The sequence below is a fragment of the Geotrypetes seraphini genome, chromosome 4, assembly GCF_902459505.1.
Source record: "Geotrypetes seraphini chromosome 4, aGeoSer1.1, whole genome shotgun sequence".
In the NCBI taxonomy this organism is placed as follows: domain Eukaryota; kingdom Metazoa; phylum Chordata; class Amphibia; order Gymnophiona; family Dermophiidae; genus Geotrypetes; species Geotrypetes seraphini.
The window spans coordinates 135,871,095-135,890,126 of record NC_047087.1 but is presented as its reverse complement, the minus strand read 5'-3'; the positions used below and the strand labels follow the sequence as shown (position 1 = coordinate 135,890,126).

The 19,032-nt window shown below is 44.7% G+C and overlaps 1 protein-coding gene across 4 annotated transcripts in view; it reads left to right on the top strand.

The window, feature by feature from the left end:
- The window catches only part of SLC37A1 (solute carrier family 37 member 1), a 368,358-nt gene that overhangs the window by 197,179 nt on the left and 152,147 nt on the right, over positions 1-19,032 (top strand). Inside the window, exon 20 of one of the 4 annotated variants that reach the window (XM_033940456.1) lies at positions 18,211-18,925. The exons of the other annotated variants lie outside the window; for them this stretch is intronic. Within the exon in view, the coding sequence (XP_033796347.1) occupies positions 18,211-18,226 (16 nt within the window). The 3' untranslated portion in view covers positions 18,227-18,925. Of the gene's footprint in view, positions 1-18,210; positions 18,926-19,032 lie in introns of those variants that run through there. 4 annotated transcript variants of the gene reach the window in all.

Sequence of the window (19,032 nt, the reverse complement as noted above, 5' to 3'; positions counted from 1 at the left end):
CAAAACTTCTAGTTTCTTCAAGCAAGTCTGCTTTTGAGGCGTCCGCATCAGGGCTCCGTCGGATGATGTCACCCATATGTGAGAATAGCTGCCTGCTGTCCCTGGATAACACCTGTTACGGTAAGTAACTGTGCTATATCTCAGTCTAATAATATATTCCGAAAGCCACTGGTAGTCCTTTTGTGTTTCACTGAAGTAAAAAAAATAAAAAATCATTCACACTCCCCTTGTATTTCAGCCTTGTAGCACCTCTTCATGAGCAGTCACCACCTCTGTTATATAAAACGTGTAATATATACTCATAGCAATTCCCCTCCTATATTTCAGCACATATCCATTCAAATCCTTCCCTGAATCACCAATCATGCATGTGAATAATGTCACTGTTCAGACATTTAAGGTCCAAGGAAACAGCAGTGCAAGTGATCCATGAGATCCAATATGGCAGTAGAAAAAGCAGATCAGAATCAGGAATACTTTCTTTAAACCTTTATTCTCTACTATACTCTACTTTAAGCCCGTTAAATTAACGGGTGCTAGAATAGATGTCTGTCTTTCTTTCTGTCTGTCTCTCTGGCCCCCTGTCTTTCTCCCTCTCTCCTTGGCTAGTGTTTGTCTGGGGGGGAGGTTTCTTTCTCTCTCTCTCTCTCTCTCCTTAGATGCTGGCTGGCTGTTTGTCTTTCTGTCTGTCTCCTTGGCCCCCTGTTTGTTTGTTATTCTTTCTTTCTCTCTCTCTCCTTGGCCGCTGTCTGTCTGTCTTTTTTTCTTTGTGTCTCTCTCCTTGCATGGTGTCTGTGTTTATTGTATCTGTCTCTCTGGCCCCCTGTCTGTTTGTCTTTCTTTATGTCTGTCTGTCTGTCTCTCTCCCTGGCCCCCTGTCTTTCTTTCTGTATGTCTCTCTGTCTTTCTCCCTGGCTCCCTGCCTACCTGTATTTATCTGTTGTTCCATGCCTGACTGTCTCTCTGTGGCCCCCTTCTGTCTCCCTACTCCCTCCCGAAAGCAAGGCCGTTACATTAATGGGTGCTAGAATATATCTGTCTGTCTTTCTTTCTTTCTGTCTCTCTCCCTCCCGCTGTCTGTCTTTCTATCTGTCTCTCTCCCTGCCCCCTATGCAGCAGCATTTCTATCCCCCCACTTCCCTGTGTGCAGCATTCCTTCACCCTCCATGTGCAGCAGCATGTGCCTCCACAACTTAAGTGCAAAAGTCTTCCCCTATAATCAGAGCTGCCATTAATTCTTAGGGTTTTGGTCGGGAGAGTGAAGAAACGCATGCACGTGTACCTGTTGCCAGCTCCACAGCTTTACCATCCTGCAACCCAGACACAAACACTTCCACCAAGCCCCACACTCCATTCCGCAACCTGAAGGAGGGGGGGGGGGGGAAGAGCCACGCTTGGAGGCGTAACGGAAAGCGCAGCAGCAATGGGTTGACAGTCAAACTTTATTGAAGAGCCCTATATTTTTTGGGTCTTTTTCCATATCTTCCCTTCTTTCTTTTCCTTATACCAGTCAGACAATTGCCTTTGGATCTTCCTCAGTTCCTGCCTTGGTCTCCCTCTCAGCATGTACCACTTACCTCTCCCCTTTCTGCTGTCTCCCTCCACATAGCTTCTGCATCGGCTCCCTATTTATTCTTGGCACATAATTAATCCTTAAGAAACAGACGGCCTGATGGGATAAGACAGCAAGATAGGCTTGTTGCTCAGGCACCACCTGCATGGCTGTTTTGCTGCCTCGAGTATTAAAAAGCGCACTCAAAAGGATAAATAGAAAGGTACAGACCCATAGGGCACTGGGGGCTAGGGAGAAAGCAAAAGAGATGGCAAGGGCACAGGCAGAAATGGAAAAACGGCACTACCATTTCAAGTTTATTTTTAAAGTTTAAAGTTGCCGCGGCGGCTTCTCTCACGATCGCTGCCTGCATTGGAAGCAGGTGCGGCTCATGAGAGGAGCACAGCGACTTTAAACTTTTAAAATAAACTTCAAATGGTAGTGCTGTTTTTCATTGATGGAGGTCTGCGCGAGCAGGGAGGCGGTGTGGGGCTGTTTATTTTTAAATTTGGAGGTGGCGCGAGCTGGAGCAAGTCCGTCCTGGGCCCACCTCTGCCCTCCGCCGACAGCCGGCTCCCTCGAAGCCCTCCTCCTGCCGGCGGGGACCGCCGGGGCCTGGGTGCGGCGGGGAAGGATCTGTAGCGTGGCTTAAAAAATCAGTTTTTCAGGTAATTGCAAGTGTTCCCGATCCCCTTGTAACAACTTTATTTTTTAGTTCAAAGGCGACGCCGCAGCTCCTCTCTCGATCCCTCGCCGCCTTCTCCGACGCAGGAGCGGCTCTTGAGAGGAGCCGCTGCAGCGTCTTTGAGAAGTTGAAAAAAACTTTGGGCCGTCTCCATGCCGCCGCGACCGACATCCGCCTTGCCGTATTTTTTTTTTTAGTTGAGCCGCGCATGCGCACTTCCTATGGGTCACTACAGCTCACGGAAAACGGACCCACGCAATGGGTTTTATTATATTAGATGAAAGATAAAACACAATCAAACAAGCCTGACACTGGCTATGTTTCATCCACATAAGAGCTGTGTCAAGAGCTAGATAATGCTATTGACAAAACAAAAACATTTTGTAAAAGATGGTGATTAAATGAAATAAATACATAAATATATGAACGAACATAAATACACTGATAAATACCAGAACGTGTAAATAAAAACTTATTGATCATATCAAGATAAAATCAAACTCATCTAACTTTTAGCAATAAAAAATAAAGGGGAAAAGAATGGAACCTACCCAAATGGTGCTCAAAAATCACCTCACTAACTTGGCTAAAGCTGAAAAGTAGATAAACAGCAGCTTAATATACAAGCTAAACATTTCTATTATATTACGGTATATCCATAAAAAGTTGAGCAAAGCCTTCTTATCAACTCTCTCCAAAAGATGGCAGTCTCACATAGCATTCCAACAGTGCTAATTCTGGTTCTCCTTTCAGGAGTAGATGTATATACTTCCTGTTTTGGGTCAAAGGTCACTTATTAAAAAATATAAAAAGGAAAAAAAAAAACCCCAAACAAAACTTGATGATCCTTGATACAAATATCAAATATGAATTAAAATGCTAAACTCATACTAAAAAGCTACTTAAAGCATAAGTAATAAAAACAACCTGATACAGCACGATGCCAAAAAACATCAGAAACAATGAATTCACCAAATAATAAGTAAGGCAGTCTAAATGCAATAAAAACTGCTGCTGATTCACTCAAGAACTTCTCAAAAATTATAAAAAACACAAGTTTTATGAAATGCTGTTTCTTCCTCATTCCGATGATGTCAGTGTGTTTCAATAAGGGGGTGCATCAATGTTCGATCTAAGCTGCATGGCCATGCACTTTTTAAAACTACCTCACAGAAACAAGATCTTCTCTACAATGGCGTAGTAAGTGGGAGATGGGAGGCGGACTGCCCCAGGTGCTGGCACCTCTCTGCTCCCCCACCACACTCGCGCCCTTCCTTCTCCCACCCTCGTTCCTCTTTAAAATCTTTGTCAGCATGAACAACTACTCTAGCCTGCTGCTCGCACTGGCCTGGCTTCCTCTGAAATCACTTCCGGGTTGTGGGGCCAGGAAGTGACATCAGGTGCGAGCAGCAGGCTGGAGAAGTTGCTCATGTTGGCGAAGATTTAAAGAGGTATGAAGTGAGAAGGGAGGGTGTGAGTGTGGCATGGGGGCATGGAAGGAGCTGAGGGAGGGCAGAGAGGCAGGCACGGGGGTGCCACCACACCAGACACCTCCTACCCTCGCTATGTTTCCTATCTCTACCCCCACTATTGCTACTGCTTTTTCAGACCAGCAGTGGTAGCAGTGATCCATACTCCACATATGCAAAGTTCTGGTCCCACCCCCTCTCACATCACCTTCCTGTTCTGAGATGTATGCAAAGTGCAGCCCTGCATTGGTTTTACCTTGTTTTGTGAATGATGATCTGAAGAAGCAGTGGTGTGTGTGTCAGGGAGACAGATACCAATGAAAGAGGAGAGAAGGAGACATTGGATAGAAGGGAGGGAGAGAGAGCTGGATGCTGGATGGAAGGGGCAGAAAAATAGGGCAGATGCTAGATGGAAAGGAGGGACAGAGGGGGCAGATGCTGAAAGGAAGGGGGCAGAGAGAGAAGATGCTGGATGGAGGGGGGAAGAAAGAAGACAGAGTTAGTGAGATACTGGGGAATAAAAGGAGATAGAATGAGAATATGGAAAGCTGTAATAGACACAGTAGAAAGAGAAAAATTGAAGCCAGAATTAAATCTGGACAGAGGCAGAAAAATAAATTGAAGAAGGCGAAAAGGAGAAGAGAGAAAAATGACAAATGAACCAGAAGATGAGGAAACCAGAGACGTAGAACAACACAATTAGAAAAAGTAGATGAGCAAACAACAAAAGAAGAAAAAATAATTTTTTGTACATAATGCCTTGTTCATATAGTAGAAAACACAAAAAAAAACCCTCTCGTCAATACTGGGCAAGTTTCTCAAATAGTATTTTCATATAACATTTAAAGGCTTTTAAATATTTAAATGTGCTCATAAGCTCTTCAGCAAGGCGCCACAACATCGCTGGAAAAGTGCTTGAATTTTAATCATAACACATTGGATGGAGCAAGGATACTTGCTTCTACTGGAGTGGCAAATGTTATGGCTCTACAAAAGTTGTTTAACAGTAGACCACTTATCTGAAAAGGTCAGTTCACGGCTTCAACACAGTCTGTGTTTCGCTATGCTACATCAGGAAGCCGGAAGGATGAGCTTTTATATTGATTTTATTTGCAGTGTGCAGTGCCTGAGTCCTTTGGTCTACACACTTGATGTTGAAAAAAGACAGACTGAAGGTCTCTGTAAATTGCTGGCCCAAGAGGCCCTTGGGAGTTGTAGTTCAGGGGGCCCTGTCTGCCAGCCACCCAGCCACTAGGCCTGCTTGCCCTGCCCTGGCCTACCACTAGACCACCAGAGGGGAGACAGGGTGCAGAGTTTGGCAAGGAGTGTGGTTGGGTGCAGAGCCTGGCAAGGAGAATTTGGTTCAGAATGGTTTTTTTCTTGTTTTCCTTCTCTAAATCTAGGGCACATCTTATGGTCAGGTGCATCTTATGGAGCGAAAAATACAATAATTTTAATATGGTATGTTAAACTGAGATTTTCTTTTGGTTTTTTCTCATTTTTCTCCTTGTTTGAGTATCATATTTGTATTTTTGTAGAATAGCAGGTGTGGCGAGAACATGGTTCTTTAAGTGTGTCTGGCAGGATGTATTGTTTTGCTTTAAACATGGGTGACTTCGGCAAAAAAGGAGTGGTGTGTGAGACTCTGCTGTCATTTACTGTGTTACTAAAGCTACTCCCCTCTAAGAAGCTGCTGCTATAGGCCGCTGGCCAGTCTTGCCTGATAGTTGGGGCAGTCCTTGCCCACCCTGATTTTGGATGTTCGGAGGAGGGAGGTGCCAGCTCATCCCTCACCTTGGACAGCAGATTGCCTTGAGCTTCCCCTGTCAGTATCCATTCATTTTTTTCTTTGCTCAGGGCTCCAACATATTTCCACATCCATTTGCAGCTTTCAGGGCTCCAACATATCTCCACATCCATTTGCAGCTTTCTTTATCTCAGCACAATATTCAAAACTGGAGGAACTGGGAGAACAAAACTGGAGGAAGAATATGATTACTGTGAATATTGCAGCATATGAAGAGACAGGTTTATATTCAACCAGCAGCGCTGACAGGCATTGACTAAATTAGCCCCCCTTCTTCCCAGGACCCTGACAGCATAATACAAATTTCTCTCTCCTGCCCCCTCCCCAAGTGTCAGTAGCTTCTCCCCAGTCATACCTTTACCTCCCTTGTGGTTGAGTAGGTCTTCAGAGCAGAAGTGAACCCCAATCACTCCTTCCCCTAAAACTGCAGGTTTTTTTTTTTTAAATTGAACTTTCTGAAATATAAATTACATAACATAAGAAAATACATCATCAAGATAGGAAATATAATAAGCATACATATATGAAAACTTGACCTTGAGCGGTGTACCATGAGAGTACTTCTAGCATCACAGCTGCCGAGGGGCAAGAGTGAGTGAGGTTATCTCAAAGACCCAACCAACCACCAGGGAAGTAAAGATAGGCCTGGGAGGGGGCTTGGTATCAGGGGGATCAAAATTAGAGGCTCGGTTTGATATTGAGGAGGGGAAGAGAAAGGATAAATTTGTACTGTAGTGTCAGGGTCTTAGAGGGGTCGGGCGTGCCGGACTCCTCCCCCACCAGCCTACTGCTGTTCTCTCCTTCTGCCGCCGCTGTGCGGCGGCGTGCCGGACTCCTCCCCCACCAGGTCAGCTGATGCCCTACTTATTTGGGCTTCCTGCGGCGCTAACCGAAGGAGTGCGCAAAAGGAGCAGGTACTGCTCCTTCGTGCGCAAACTGAGGGTGCCACCAGAAACAAAAGTGCAACCCTAGCCCATATACTCATTTGGCCTTTATGTAACCAACAAATTAGGCACATAATTGTTTTCTCTCTTTGCTTCCTTCTTACTGGATTTACATTCCTATTCCTTAATATTGATACAATTTGTAACATGTCTTTCACCTCACCTAATAACAACATTCCAGTTTTTGGGGGGCATCGCCCTCCAAAATATAGATCACCAAGATACCAACATCCATGCTTATTAGAAATCCCTACTTCTGGGGGGTCACGTGATGCAGCCTGTCTGAGCAGTCGCACGACAGGAGAGCTCCTGCCTCACTCACACTAAATCCGCTATAAAGTCGGCCCTTTTGCGTCCCTACTACAGCTGCGAGTCAGCGGGACGAGATATAAATATCAGCTCTCACGAACACTGTCTGAAGCGAACGCGGAGGCACGGGGTATGCCCGTCAAATCGGCTAAAGGTACCCGGGATAAGCCCTCTCTTACCCCCTCCAAGATGGCGGCGGAGCAGGCCACATTCACGATTCCCGCCGGCGACTGGATCACGGATATCACGCGCTCAGTCACAGCGGCGCTGGCGGACAGACTCAATAAAATCCAGTCGGCTGTGGATGAGATGCATGAGAAGTTCGATTCCCACAGCCGACGTTTGACGGAGGTAGAACAGCGGGTGTCCGATCAGGAGGACACGTGCGCGACGCTGACGGCCCAGGTGGCAGACCTGAAGAAAACGTCCCGGGAGTTGCTGGAGGCCCTGGAGGAGCAGGAGAATAGAAGCCGCCGAAACAATCTGAGGCTGGTCGGGCTCCCGGAGACGGTGGGTGAGCAAGAGCTGTACGCCATATTTAGCACGTGGCTTCCCGAAACCCTGAACCTGACCGGGAGCGCAGAGGCCTTTACCTGTGAACGGGCGCACCGCATTGGAAGCAGGCCCCTGGAGGGGGGGAGGGCGAGGACTGCCATAGCCCGCTATACTAACTGGAGGGAAAAGGAGCTCCTTCTCCGGGCCTACAGAAAGGCGGGGGCATTGGAGTATAAGGGCTCACGAGTGCTCATGTTCAACGACTACTCTGTGCGTGTGGCAGCTCAACGAAAGCTCATGGCACCTTCTTGCACAGACCTTCACAACAGAGGAGTTAAATTCGCACTGGTCTATCCAGCGAAACTCAGGGTCTGGCATGAGGGCCGGACCCTCACCCTTAACAACGGCGACGAGGCCAAGGCGTTCCTGGCGACTTTACCCGCCTAGGGTCATCTCGAGCCTGCTGCAGTTGATCTAAGATCCCTCAGCATATAAAACCTGCTTTCCAGAGAAGCTGCGCTGGAGTCCCTAAGAGCCCGGCTTGCAGAGAGGACATATACCAGACCAATTTCAGCGGGCACCGTGAGGACGCAGGACTCCAAGCGCCGCTGCGGAGGTGGGGCCCTCTCTTTCTTTCACCTCGGAACTGGCACCCGAGCCCAGGATGGGGGAGCCGCCTGGGAGATACGCACATGGCTGTGTGAGGCCTCGGTGCCTGTGTCACCATATGGACTCCTGCACACTTTTAGGCCACAATCCATCTTGAGGGACTCTATCTGACTCATTCAGCGCTGGGAATCCTGACCAGATCGGGGCCTCTTGGAACGGCCCGCGGATGCTTTGGAGGGTTCACATATGGACTTGTTGGTATTACCTTTTCTTTGTCCCATGATAATGTTTTTCTTATGTACCAGGACTGTATGATAGGGGAATTATCGGTGGGTGGGGGGGAGGGCTCCGGGCAGGTTGGGGGATACAGTTATGGGTATGTATGCTGGTGGGGAGGGATCAGCATGGGGGGCTAGGGTGGGGGGTGGAGGGCTGCTGGAGGAATGTGAGGTGGGGTGTGAATGGGAGTGTGTGGTTGAGTCCGGGATGTGTGTATGGGGGGGATGTATGGGGGTATGGGGGATGGGACTAGGGGGCACAACGATATCGAGGGCAGCGAAGCTTAGCTGGGAGGCTTCGTCTGGGCCCATCTGCTCCTTCTGCACAGGACCAGTTCCTGTCTGGCTGGTGGAGAATGGATGAACTCCCTCATTCCTGGAGGGATGTTTCTCTCAGGGTTACTGTGCAGCATAAAGTTATTCTCTCACTGTTATGGCTGATCTAAGGATTGTTACCTTTAATGTTGATGGCATCAGGTCCCCAGTAAAGAGATCTCGTATTCTTACTAGCCTGCGTAAACTGAACGCGGATGTGGCTTTCCTGCAAGAGACCCACCTCACTCAGATTGAACATTCTAAATTGCGGAGAAATTGGGTCGGGGATGTTTACTCCTCCACTTCTGGGGGACGACGCCGAGGGGTGGCAGTTTTGATCCACAAGAGGTTGCCCTTTGTTTTGCATAAACAACTGACTGATCGGGAGGGGAGATATGTACTAGTGCTGGGGGAACTCTGGGGTTTAAAACTGTTACTCTGCAATTTGTATGCCCCCAATTCTTACTGTCATAAATTCTTCTCCACAGTTCTCTCTCTAATATCGGCTTACCCGGAATACCAAGTGGTCCTGGGGGGGGATATGAATATCACTGCAGACCCGGGGGTGGACTGCAAACCTCCCAGGGGTAGTTTGAGGGATCATGACAACAAAGGGGTGGGCTTCCTAACACAGCATTTAGGTCTGGTGGACGTCTGGCGGGCATTGCACCCATATGATTCGGATTTTACTTTTTATTCCCATGTCCATAAAGTGTACGCCCGCCTGGATTATATTTTACTAGATCAAAGGTTATTCTCTAGGGCTGCCAAGTCTGAGATAGTGGATTCCACGATTTCGGACCATGCCACTGTGGATCTTACCTTGACCCTTGCGGCTGGCAATAAGGTCTCCTCTTGGAGAATGGCATTGTACCTGTACCAAGACCAGGAATTCCGGACGTTTCTTAGGGCACGTTGGGCAGACTACCAGGCCACTAATGACACCCCTGACGTTGGACCGATATCCTACTGGTATGCATCCAAGGCAGTTCTGAGGGGGCACGTGATCGCATATACTGCGGCTAAACGCAAGGCCCGGGGAGCAGAGCTCTTGTCCCTCACGAGACAGTTGCACGGTTTTCGCAGGGCCCATATTTCCTCCCTCTCGGACACGGAGAGACAGGAATACAAGACAATACGAGATCGCATTGAGACCTTACTTCGCCAACGAGCGGAACAGACCCTTGCGTTTCAACGGTATAACATGCACAGATGGGGGGGCAAGACAGGGAAACTTCTGGCAAACTTAGTGAGACCGTATAAGAAACGTCAACTTATTACAGCAATCCGCGATGCTGGGGGCACTCGGCACGAAGGGGAGAGTCAAATTGCCGAACAATTTGTTAGGTATTATGAGACCCTATATGGTAAGCGTCCGCTGGATGAGACTGCTCTTCGGGACTTTTTCGGGGGTTTGTCACTGCCGAGCCTGGAGGAGGATCAGGCCGCATCCTTGAGCCTACCTATAACCGAGGCTGAACTCCGTATCACCATTCGGTCTCTTAAACTGGCCAAGGCGCCGGGCCCGGATGGGTTCGGTCCCGAATACTACCGCATCCTCGAGGATTTGGTGGCACAGCCCCTGAGCGCAATGTATAATGAGGTGGCGAGGACGGGGGGTTCCTTTCCGGATAACATGGCGCACATAGTCCTGCTCCCTAAACCGGGCAAGGACCCGGATTTGGTGGGGTCGTTCCGCCCGATATCCCTCCTGGATCAGGATATCAAGCTCCTGGCGGCGACTCTGGCGAGGCGTTTGAATGGTATCCTCCCCGATCTTATTCACCCAGACCAGGTTGGGTTTGTGCCGGGCCGCTATGCCTCTATGAATCTGCTGAAGGTATTGGGGGCGATCCATGATAGGGTAGGAAGCGGAGGCCAGGAGGCGGTGGCGGGTCTGGACATGGAGAAAGCATTCGATAGCATTTCTTGGGATTATCTTTTCTGGGTCCTGCGCCGGGGTGGATTTCAGGGCGAATTTCTGGCCTGGGCATCAGCTTTATACCAGAACCCCAGGGCGCGCTTAATGATAAATGGGGGCTTAACTGAGGACTTCGGATTACAGAGAGGAACGAGACAGGGGTGCCCTCTTTCCCCGCTCCTCTTTCTTTTGGCTATCGAACCCCTCGCGGCGAAAATTCGGCAGGATGAGACCATTCAGGGTATTAGGGTACGGGGCCAGGAATGTAAAATCAGCTTGTTTGCTGATGACATCTTACTTTATGTGGATCAGGTCTCCCTGCATTTGCCAAGAGCTCTGGAGGTGATCCGTGCTTTTGGTGCACTGTCGGGCTTACAAGTTAATTGTAGTAAATCGGAAGCTGGCCGGGGGTCGGGTGGAGCCCTGGCATGCGGTGTTACCCATTGCACCCACGACTAAACCGATGAGATATCTTGGCATATACCTTAGCACTGATCTACCTACACTTTACAACGCTAATATCCGTCGACCACTCGAGGCTATTGCAAAACTGTGCCAGGATTGGCAGGAACTACCCCTGGGGGTACTGGGTCGGGTGGCCTTGGTAAAAATGGTTCTGGTACCAAAACTCTTGTACCCTTTACAGACCATGCCGCTTTGGCTCACCAGAAGGGACGAACTTGTCTTCAAATCCACTCTCTGCCTCAACACATCAAAAACGAAAAAGATATCCCTTCTTTTAAAAAATCCTTGAAAATACACCTTTTTAAAGATGCTTTTAACATTTAAACCTTTTTTGACTTTTATGATATTTTTTTAACTACCCTGTTTCCTTTTGTTTTTTCCCTTATTTGTCTTTCTCAATATAACAGATGTATCTTTTTACCCTCCTCCCCTTCCAACTAATGTTTGTCCTGTCTCAATCTCAATGTTCATGTATTTTGTATTTTTTAATTTTATCCTATTTTATAATTATGTACATCGCTTTGTAAACAGATTCAGCGATTCATCAAATATCTAATAAACCTTGAACCTTGGACAAGGTTCAGGAGTAGGATCGGTCATGGGGGGGGTGTCTCAGGAGGAGGTAGAAGGGTTGGAAGGGGAGTAAATTTGTGGCAGGCAAGAAACTATCCACAGCTATGCAGTTGCCGGCCAATATTTAGTGCCAGCACCGACATAGCTAATGACCAAAGTTATTACTGCTTTTTATGCCCCCTCACAGCTGCCAGCTCTTCCTCAACTCTGCCTTCAGAATGCCCCTGTCTAGCCTACCAAGCCCATAGCTGTTCAGACCACATATTCAGTGGCACTTCCCAGTTATGCACTGCTGAATATTGATGCCCAGCCTTCTGAGTGTGATTTAAGTGGGCAGGAATCTTTCCTGCTTGGTTAAATAGCTTTGAATATTGGATGGAGTTGTTTTTTTTTTTTTTTCAGTTCAATATTTTTTATTGAGTTTTTTGAAAAAATATAAGAAACAGTTCAAGTACAGGGTATCAAAAAATAAAACAAAACATTTAGTATAACAAATATTCAGTTGTATTGTGCAATGTAGAATTGAATCGTTTTAAAAGATCTAAAGTACTAGGACTGTTCATGAAAAGATAATAAAAGAAAAGATAAGAGGAAAGAGAAATTGAAAGAAGAAAGAAAAAGAATAAAATGAGGAAAAAGATGAAGGTAAAGAAAAAGAAGATGAAGAAGAGAGGAGTGTCTATGAAATAGATTGAACATATGAGTCTAGGAATTTCCAGGGTGATTTACATTGTGTCAAACTTTTGGAAAGTCGAATTATATTTTTCTTTTCATAAGCATATGATTCAAATTTATGATACATGCTCAAAGAATTCCACCAAAAGGTATAGTTTAGTAATGAAGAGGACTTCCAATTTTTCAAGATGTGCATAAGGGCAGTCACAAACATTGCATCAATGAGTTTAGGAGGACAGTTAGACTGTGTAAAACAAGGGTGTTGAGATCGGAGAATTATAATGTCAAAGGAAATTTCTTCTGAACAATTGGTAATAGACTTTATGGTGTCCCAAATGCATGTCCAAAAGGAACGAACTTTAGCACAGTGAAAAAGCATGTGATCAAGAGTCCCAGCTTCTTTCATACAATTCCAACATATAGAGTCTTGTTTTAGGTTAGCTTTCCACATCCGAAAGGGTGTCCATACCGCATTCCACATAATGAAGAACATTGATTGTGAGACTCTGGATGATAAAAGAGGTCGGTTTGTCGATGACCAGAAGAGTTCCCAGTCAACATCAGTAAGTGAGGTTGTCAGCATAGATTCCCAATGTTTCATGGAATGAGAGGAAAATGTGAAAGAGTGATCTCTTAGAATACTATAAAAGAGAGATATCGCTTTACCTTTTGATATAGCCAATGTGGACCAGTGATACAAGGTGTGAATGGATGTCATATAATCAAAGCGTATAGACATAGAAGATAACGTCTTAGTAAGAGAAAGCCACTGTGAGTAAGCAGAAGGAGACAATGAGTAATTAGAGCAAATTGTGACAAAGGGAACAAACGAAGTGAGAGTGGTTATCTGATGGAGAGACCACAAACCAGCCCGCTGCCACCTTTTCCATGAAAGAGATTTACTATTGATTTGGATTTTGGGGTTATTCCAAATGGACAAGAGTGGACTGTCTTTAATTGAAATCTCTGCGATTACGTCTAGTATGTGAAGGGCATGCTGCGTTGCACTCAATAAGGAGTATTTTCTCAAAAGTTTGGGCACTGGCACCGTCAACAAGCATGAAACATGTAATGGTGCACATAAAAACCGTTCCAGGTCAAACCAGGTTGGTGAGTCTTGGGTACTAGGGTTAATAATCCAATAGGCTCCATATTTGGCCAATGATGCGATATAATAAAAATGAAAATCTGGTACATTCAAACCCCCATTAATTTTAGAGGCTTTCAGCTTGTCGAGAGCAATACGAGGTTTTTTGTTGTTCCACACAAAGTCAGATATTTTCTTATTCAACCAATGAAAAAATTTCTTCTTGCATAAGGAGGGAAGCATTGAGAGGGTATAGTTTATCTGAGGAGTAAGGGTCATTTTGATAGAAGCTATTCTGACCCACCATGAAAGGAAGAGTGGAGACCAACGAGACAGGGTGTTAAGAACTAAACTTTTAATTTTAGATATGTTTAGATCTTGAGTTTGAATCGGATCTTTATGTATTAACACTCCCAAGTATTTTACAGCTCCGTGTGACCACGTGAAGGGAAATTGGGCGAGATCTGAGGGGTAAATAAGATCATTAAGAGGGAAAATTTCTGATTTTTCCCAGTTAACTGAGTATCCAGAAAGCTTGGAGTAATGAGAGACAATATTAACGAGTGAGGGAAGGGAAGCAACAGGATCTCGGATAAAGAGAAGGACATCATCAGCGTATGCTGCTAATTTGATATGACAATAAGTGGTTTCAATTCCTGTTATTGTTGGGCATTGTCGGATAGCAGAGAGGAGAGGTTCCAACGCTAAATTAAATAGCAGCGGCGACAGAGGGCAGCCCTGGCGAGTGCCTCTATGTAGGGAGAATTTGTTGGAGAGAGAATTATTAATTAAAATGCGAGCTGTGGGTTGATGATATAAAGTTTTAATCCAATCTGTATAGAACGGGCCAAAATTGTACCACTTTAAAATTTGGAATAGAAAAGGCCATTCAACTCGGTCAAAGGCCTTTTCGGCATCTATGGCCAAACCGATTACAGGATCTGGGAGTGTTTTAGCATGGGCATTAATATGATGAAAGAGGCGTATATTGTCTCCTATAAACCTTTGTTTAATAAACCCCGTTTGATCTTTGTGAATAAGAGAGGGGATCACTTTGTTGAGTCTCAGTGCAAGAAGTTTTGCCATGATCTTGTAATCTAAATTAAGAAGAGAAATGGGGCGAAAGTTTTTAACCAAGGTAAGGTCTCTGTCAGGTTTGGGAATGACTACTATAGTGGCCTCAGTGAAGTTGAATTGTTTGTCTGGATCAGAGTGGAGGAATTCATAGTAAGAAAGAAGATGAGGAGCCAGAAGGTTACGAAACTGCTTAAAAAATTCATTGGTAAACCCGTCAGGACCTGGGGCTTTGCCGGTAGGCATAGCTGATATTGCGGCTTCTATTTCAGATACAGTAATGGGAGAGTCCAGTTTCAATTTCACAGAGTCCGATAAGGTCGGATGAACCAAAGAAGCAAGAAAAGAGTCTATCCCCGATTCTGAAGCAGAAAAATCAGATTTATATAAAGTAGTATAGAAGTTTTCAAATTGAGAAGAGATCAGAGACCGGGTTTTAACCATCTGCCCCATTGGGTTTTGAATGGCTGTGATATGTAGGCGTTTGGATTTGGTTTTAAGATATCTAGCCAAAGGGCGTCCCATAAGGTTGTCTCCCATATAATGTCCAGAGGTTGAGATAAAAATATCCCGTCTAGCAGTACTGGAAACTAAAGTGTTAAATTCGTATTTAAGATTTTGTATACGTTGAAAAATAGATGGATCATGTAAGTGGGTAGACATATGTTGTAGTTCTAACTCTTTGATAGAAGATTCTAAGTCTTTCTCTTTTTTCATGGATTGTTTCTTTTTCCAAGAGGCGAGATTGATAAGTTCACCCCTAAGGGAGACTTTATAAGCCTCCCAGACAATGGATGGGCAAATTTCTGGATCTTTGGAGTTAAGTTCGAAGAATTCAGCAGTGAAAGATTGAATTTTGTCAGCTATTTCTGAGTCTAAGAGTAAAGCATTGTTTAGTCTCCAAGAAGAAGATTCTTTGCGGGGGGCAGAGATAAGTAGGTGTAGGGAGGTGGCCGCATGATCTGTAAGAGAGATTGGGTGAATAACATTGTTTGCCAGGTCCTGAATGAGAGAGGAGGATATAAGAAAGAAGTCTATTCTTGAGTAGGTATTATGAGGTGGTGAGAAGTGAGAGTATTCTCTACCCTTTGGATTAAACAAACGCCATGGATCTACAAGGGAGAAGGCATCTTTAAGGGCATGTAAGGCTGTGAATGACTTGGATTTGGAGGGTTTGCAAGAAGATGATCTATCAATATAAATATCTTGAATTTGATTGAAATCGCCTCCAAGTACTAAAGGGCAAGAACTGTATTCTACTAACGCCATCTGAAGGTCTTGGAAAAATTCTGGGTGGTCTAGGACTGGAGCATAAATGTTAAGGAACACAAAGTTCACTGAGTGCAACGCAGCGTGCACCAAGCACCATCTTCCATCCTTGTCCGTCATAGAAGAGTGAACTACAGGAGAGAGTTTATCATGGAAAAATATTGAGACTCCATTTTTCTTACGCTGGGTCGCAGGAGAATAAAAGTGAGAGGAGTATCCCTTTAATTGAAATTTTAAGGCAGCAGCGAGAGGCAGGTGAGTCTCTTGTAAAAAAACCACATCAGGGTGCTTATTAAAAATATAGTTAGCTATCTTTTTCCTCTTAATGGGATGATTTAGTCCATTCACATTAAAAGAAAAAATATGCAAGTCAGCCATAATCTTTTAAATAAATTACTATATTGCAGTATATTTTGCACATGTTCAATGTGTGTATATAGCAAAGATAATGTTTAAGGTAGACACTCCTGTCAGAAAGTAAAAGAAAGAGCATATAGGTAGTAGAGAAAAAGTAAAAAATGTCATCACAAAGGATCACATTCTCATAGATAGAGTTAAAAATTTTTATGGGTGCTCCTGTGAGCATAAAGATATAACACAAATGGGAAAGCTAGCAAAGAACCCCACACCCATACAATATCAATAACTTGAAAATTGGTGTGCTTATCAATATTTGCGATATAACTGAGAAACAAGTGAGTATGTTTGCAGCAAATCATGTCAGCGCATTTTTAAAGATTCCAGAAATGCAACTAAGTCTTTAGGGTCAGTATATGAAGATGTGCGGTTGTTGTAGGTCACTTTCATCCTTGCTGGGTACATAAGACCATACTTGGCTCCTATATCTTTAAGCTCCTGTCGATGGGAAAGAAATGCTTTTCTCTTCAAGGCCGTGGATTTGGCCAGGTCTGGAACTATAAAGAACTTTCTGCCTTGGTGGAGAAGTTGAGGTTTAGATTTTGCAGCTGTAAGGATTTGCAACGTGTGTTGAAATCTGAGCAACTTTGCCACTATGGGTCGAGGAGAGGAAGCATGTGATGAAAGATGAGAAGGTACACGGTGAGCGTGCTCTATTTCCAACGGAGGAGAGAAGACAAGACCGAGAGTTTTAGGCAGAAAATTAGACAAGAAGGAAATCATATCAGAGCCCTCTGTTGATTCAGGTAATCCAATGATTCTCAGGTTGGATCTTCTGCTGCGGTTGGAAAGGTCTTCCATGTCTCGTTGCAGGGTGGTAATCAATTTTTCATGTTTATTTACTAGCGTTTGTGTTGATTGCAGATCAGCCGTTTTTTCTTCAAGAGCGTCAAGTCGTTGGCGTGCGTCGACAAACTGAGAGTTTAGTTCTTCAATTTTCCCACGGAGAAGCTTTGTTTCCTCGACTTGCTCTTGCACTATGATCCGAATTGACCTCATTTCTTTTAAGAGCAGGTCGAATGAGGCTTCGTCGATTCCCGTCGCCATTTTCTCTGGTGTGTTTGGATCCGGCTTGGTTCTTCTACTGTTGAGTGGCGCGGTTGATTCGGCTTTCGGCGGTTTCGGTGGTGACATGAGGACAGTAGTTGTTGCGGACTGAAATTAGTTGTGGCAGCGGATTTCGGTGAAAAAGCACTTTTATTTTTGTTAATTAATTTGGATGGAGTTTCTATATAGGTATAGACTAGACCTACACATTTATCACATTAATGACACAATTAACATGCTAAAATTATCATTTGCATAAAATATTTTAATATGATTAATGATTATATCACTTCTGTCTCTCCTACCTACCCCTCAATGATTCAGCATGCTCCATCTCTCCCATCTACCACCACCATTCTGTTTTGCTATCTGTCTCTCCCTTGTTTATTCACATGCTTGCCAGGTTGCTGTTTCACCCAGTCTGCACCTGCAACAACAGCAGCAACTAACTGAAAGCAGGCAGACTCAAGAAATTTGTCCTGTGTGTGCTGCTGCTGACTTTTCCAGCCCCAGAAGCAGGAGGTGACAGCAAGCTGACATACTTGAATATCAGTTCTGACTGCCCCTGTACTTTCCAGTTAGTGCTGGGGCAGTCCGTGGACAGAGCTAGTTAACTGGCTAGCAGCAATATTCAGACCATTAACCGGATAAGTAAGTGGATAAATTTAGGGCAGGCTGTTCCACGAGACTACCACTAGAGGTCATGTTGAGAAAGGAGCTGTGACAGGCAAGAGCAAGTGGAATATCACTCCTGCCTAAAGGATTCCTCCAAGACAGCCAGGGATAGAAAATATAGGGGGTGGAGGGTGGGTGGGGGGACTTAGTCAGGCCTTCACATCATCATGAGCGAGAAAGGAATTGGGGTCATGGGGGGAGGGAGGGGGAATCGGAAATGGTGAGGAGCCTGCTTTCATTATGTGGATTACAGCCAATATTAAGCCTGGGCCCGTATAAAGCATCTTATGCAGATGCCAGCTGAATATCAGTCAGGACCCACATAAGCTTCGGTGGACAGTACATGCAAAATTAGGCCCAGATATTAAATGCCAATACCTAAACATGGCCTGACATTAATTATCTGGGACTAATTCTACCCATAATATTTGGTGCTTAAAAAATTGCCGACGGCCGGGGAATGAATATTGACTGATAGGGTCTTTATCTGCCATCATTGCCTATGTTCCCTGATATTGTCTTGTATTCTGTAAATTCTCTTCAGGTATAAGGAACATTGATGCATGCACAATTATTCTTCTGGACTCAAATCTACAGAGGAAGTCAGAAGATCATGTTTTGCATAGTTCTGGGAAATGTAAAAATGTTTTTGCACTTTAACTTCAGCTCAATAACTGTTTTCCAGAAAGTTGCACACTATTGAAGGATTACAAAAACCAAAATACCACTTGTAACTTTTTATCGCATGGAAATTCTTCAATAACCACATGAGGAACTCCAGTGATTACCATTACTCTGGTATAGGAATATTGCAGAAGCTTTGCACACAGCTGTTTCTCAGCCCAACAGTGAACCTTTCTTTGGGGCTAATAGCAGCTGAATAAAAACAGGTAGTATGTGAAGTTATTTGAAAACTGATTAAAGTATCTATTGTTTACTATTCATATTCTGCTAAGTTCTTCCATCCATGAATTTTTGAGGTGTGAGCTGTCAATTGAGCCTTAACTCCACTTACATTTCAGGACCTTTATCTATCTTAGCCTTGTAACACATCTACTTATCCATTATCCAATCACAATCTTCTGTTTATCAGTTTTGTAACACTCCTCTATTTCCAGTCACATCCTCTTTCTGTTCCTCAGCACAGTAACACACTACTGCATCTAATCACATCATCCCATTTTGAGAAAAACGTCCAAAAATCAGATGGAGAAAATATCAGTTTTCTAACCCACAAGATGTCTTAAAAAAAAAAAAAAGGCCCAGCTAGATGTTTTGTCCATCCCATTCCAGAAAATGGAGGAGGCTGAACATAAAGAGACAAAGGGAACAGAGAGAGAAAGGGTTGCATTTATAGGAGCTCTTT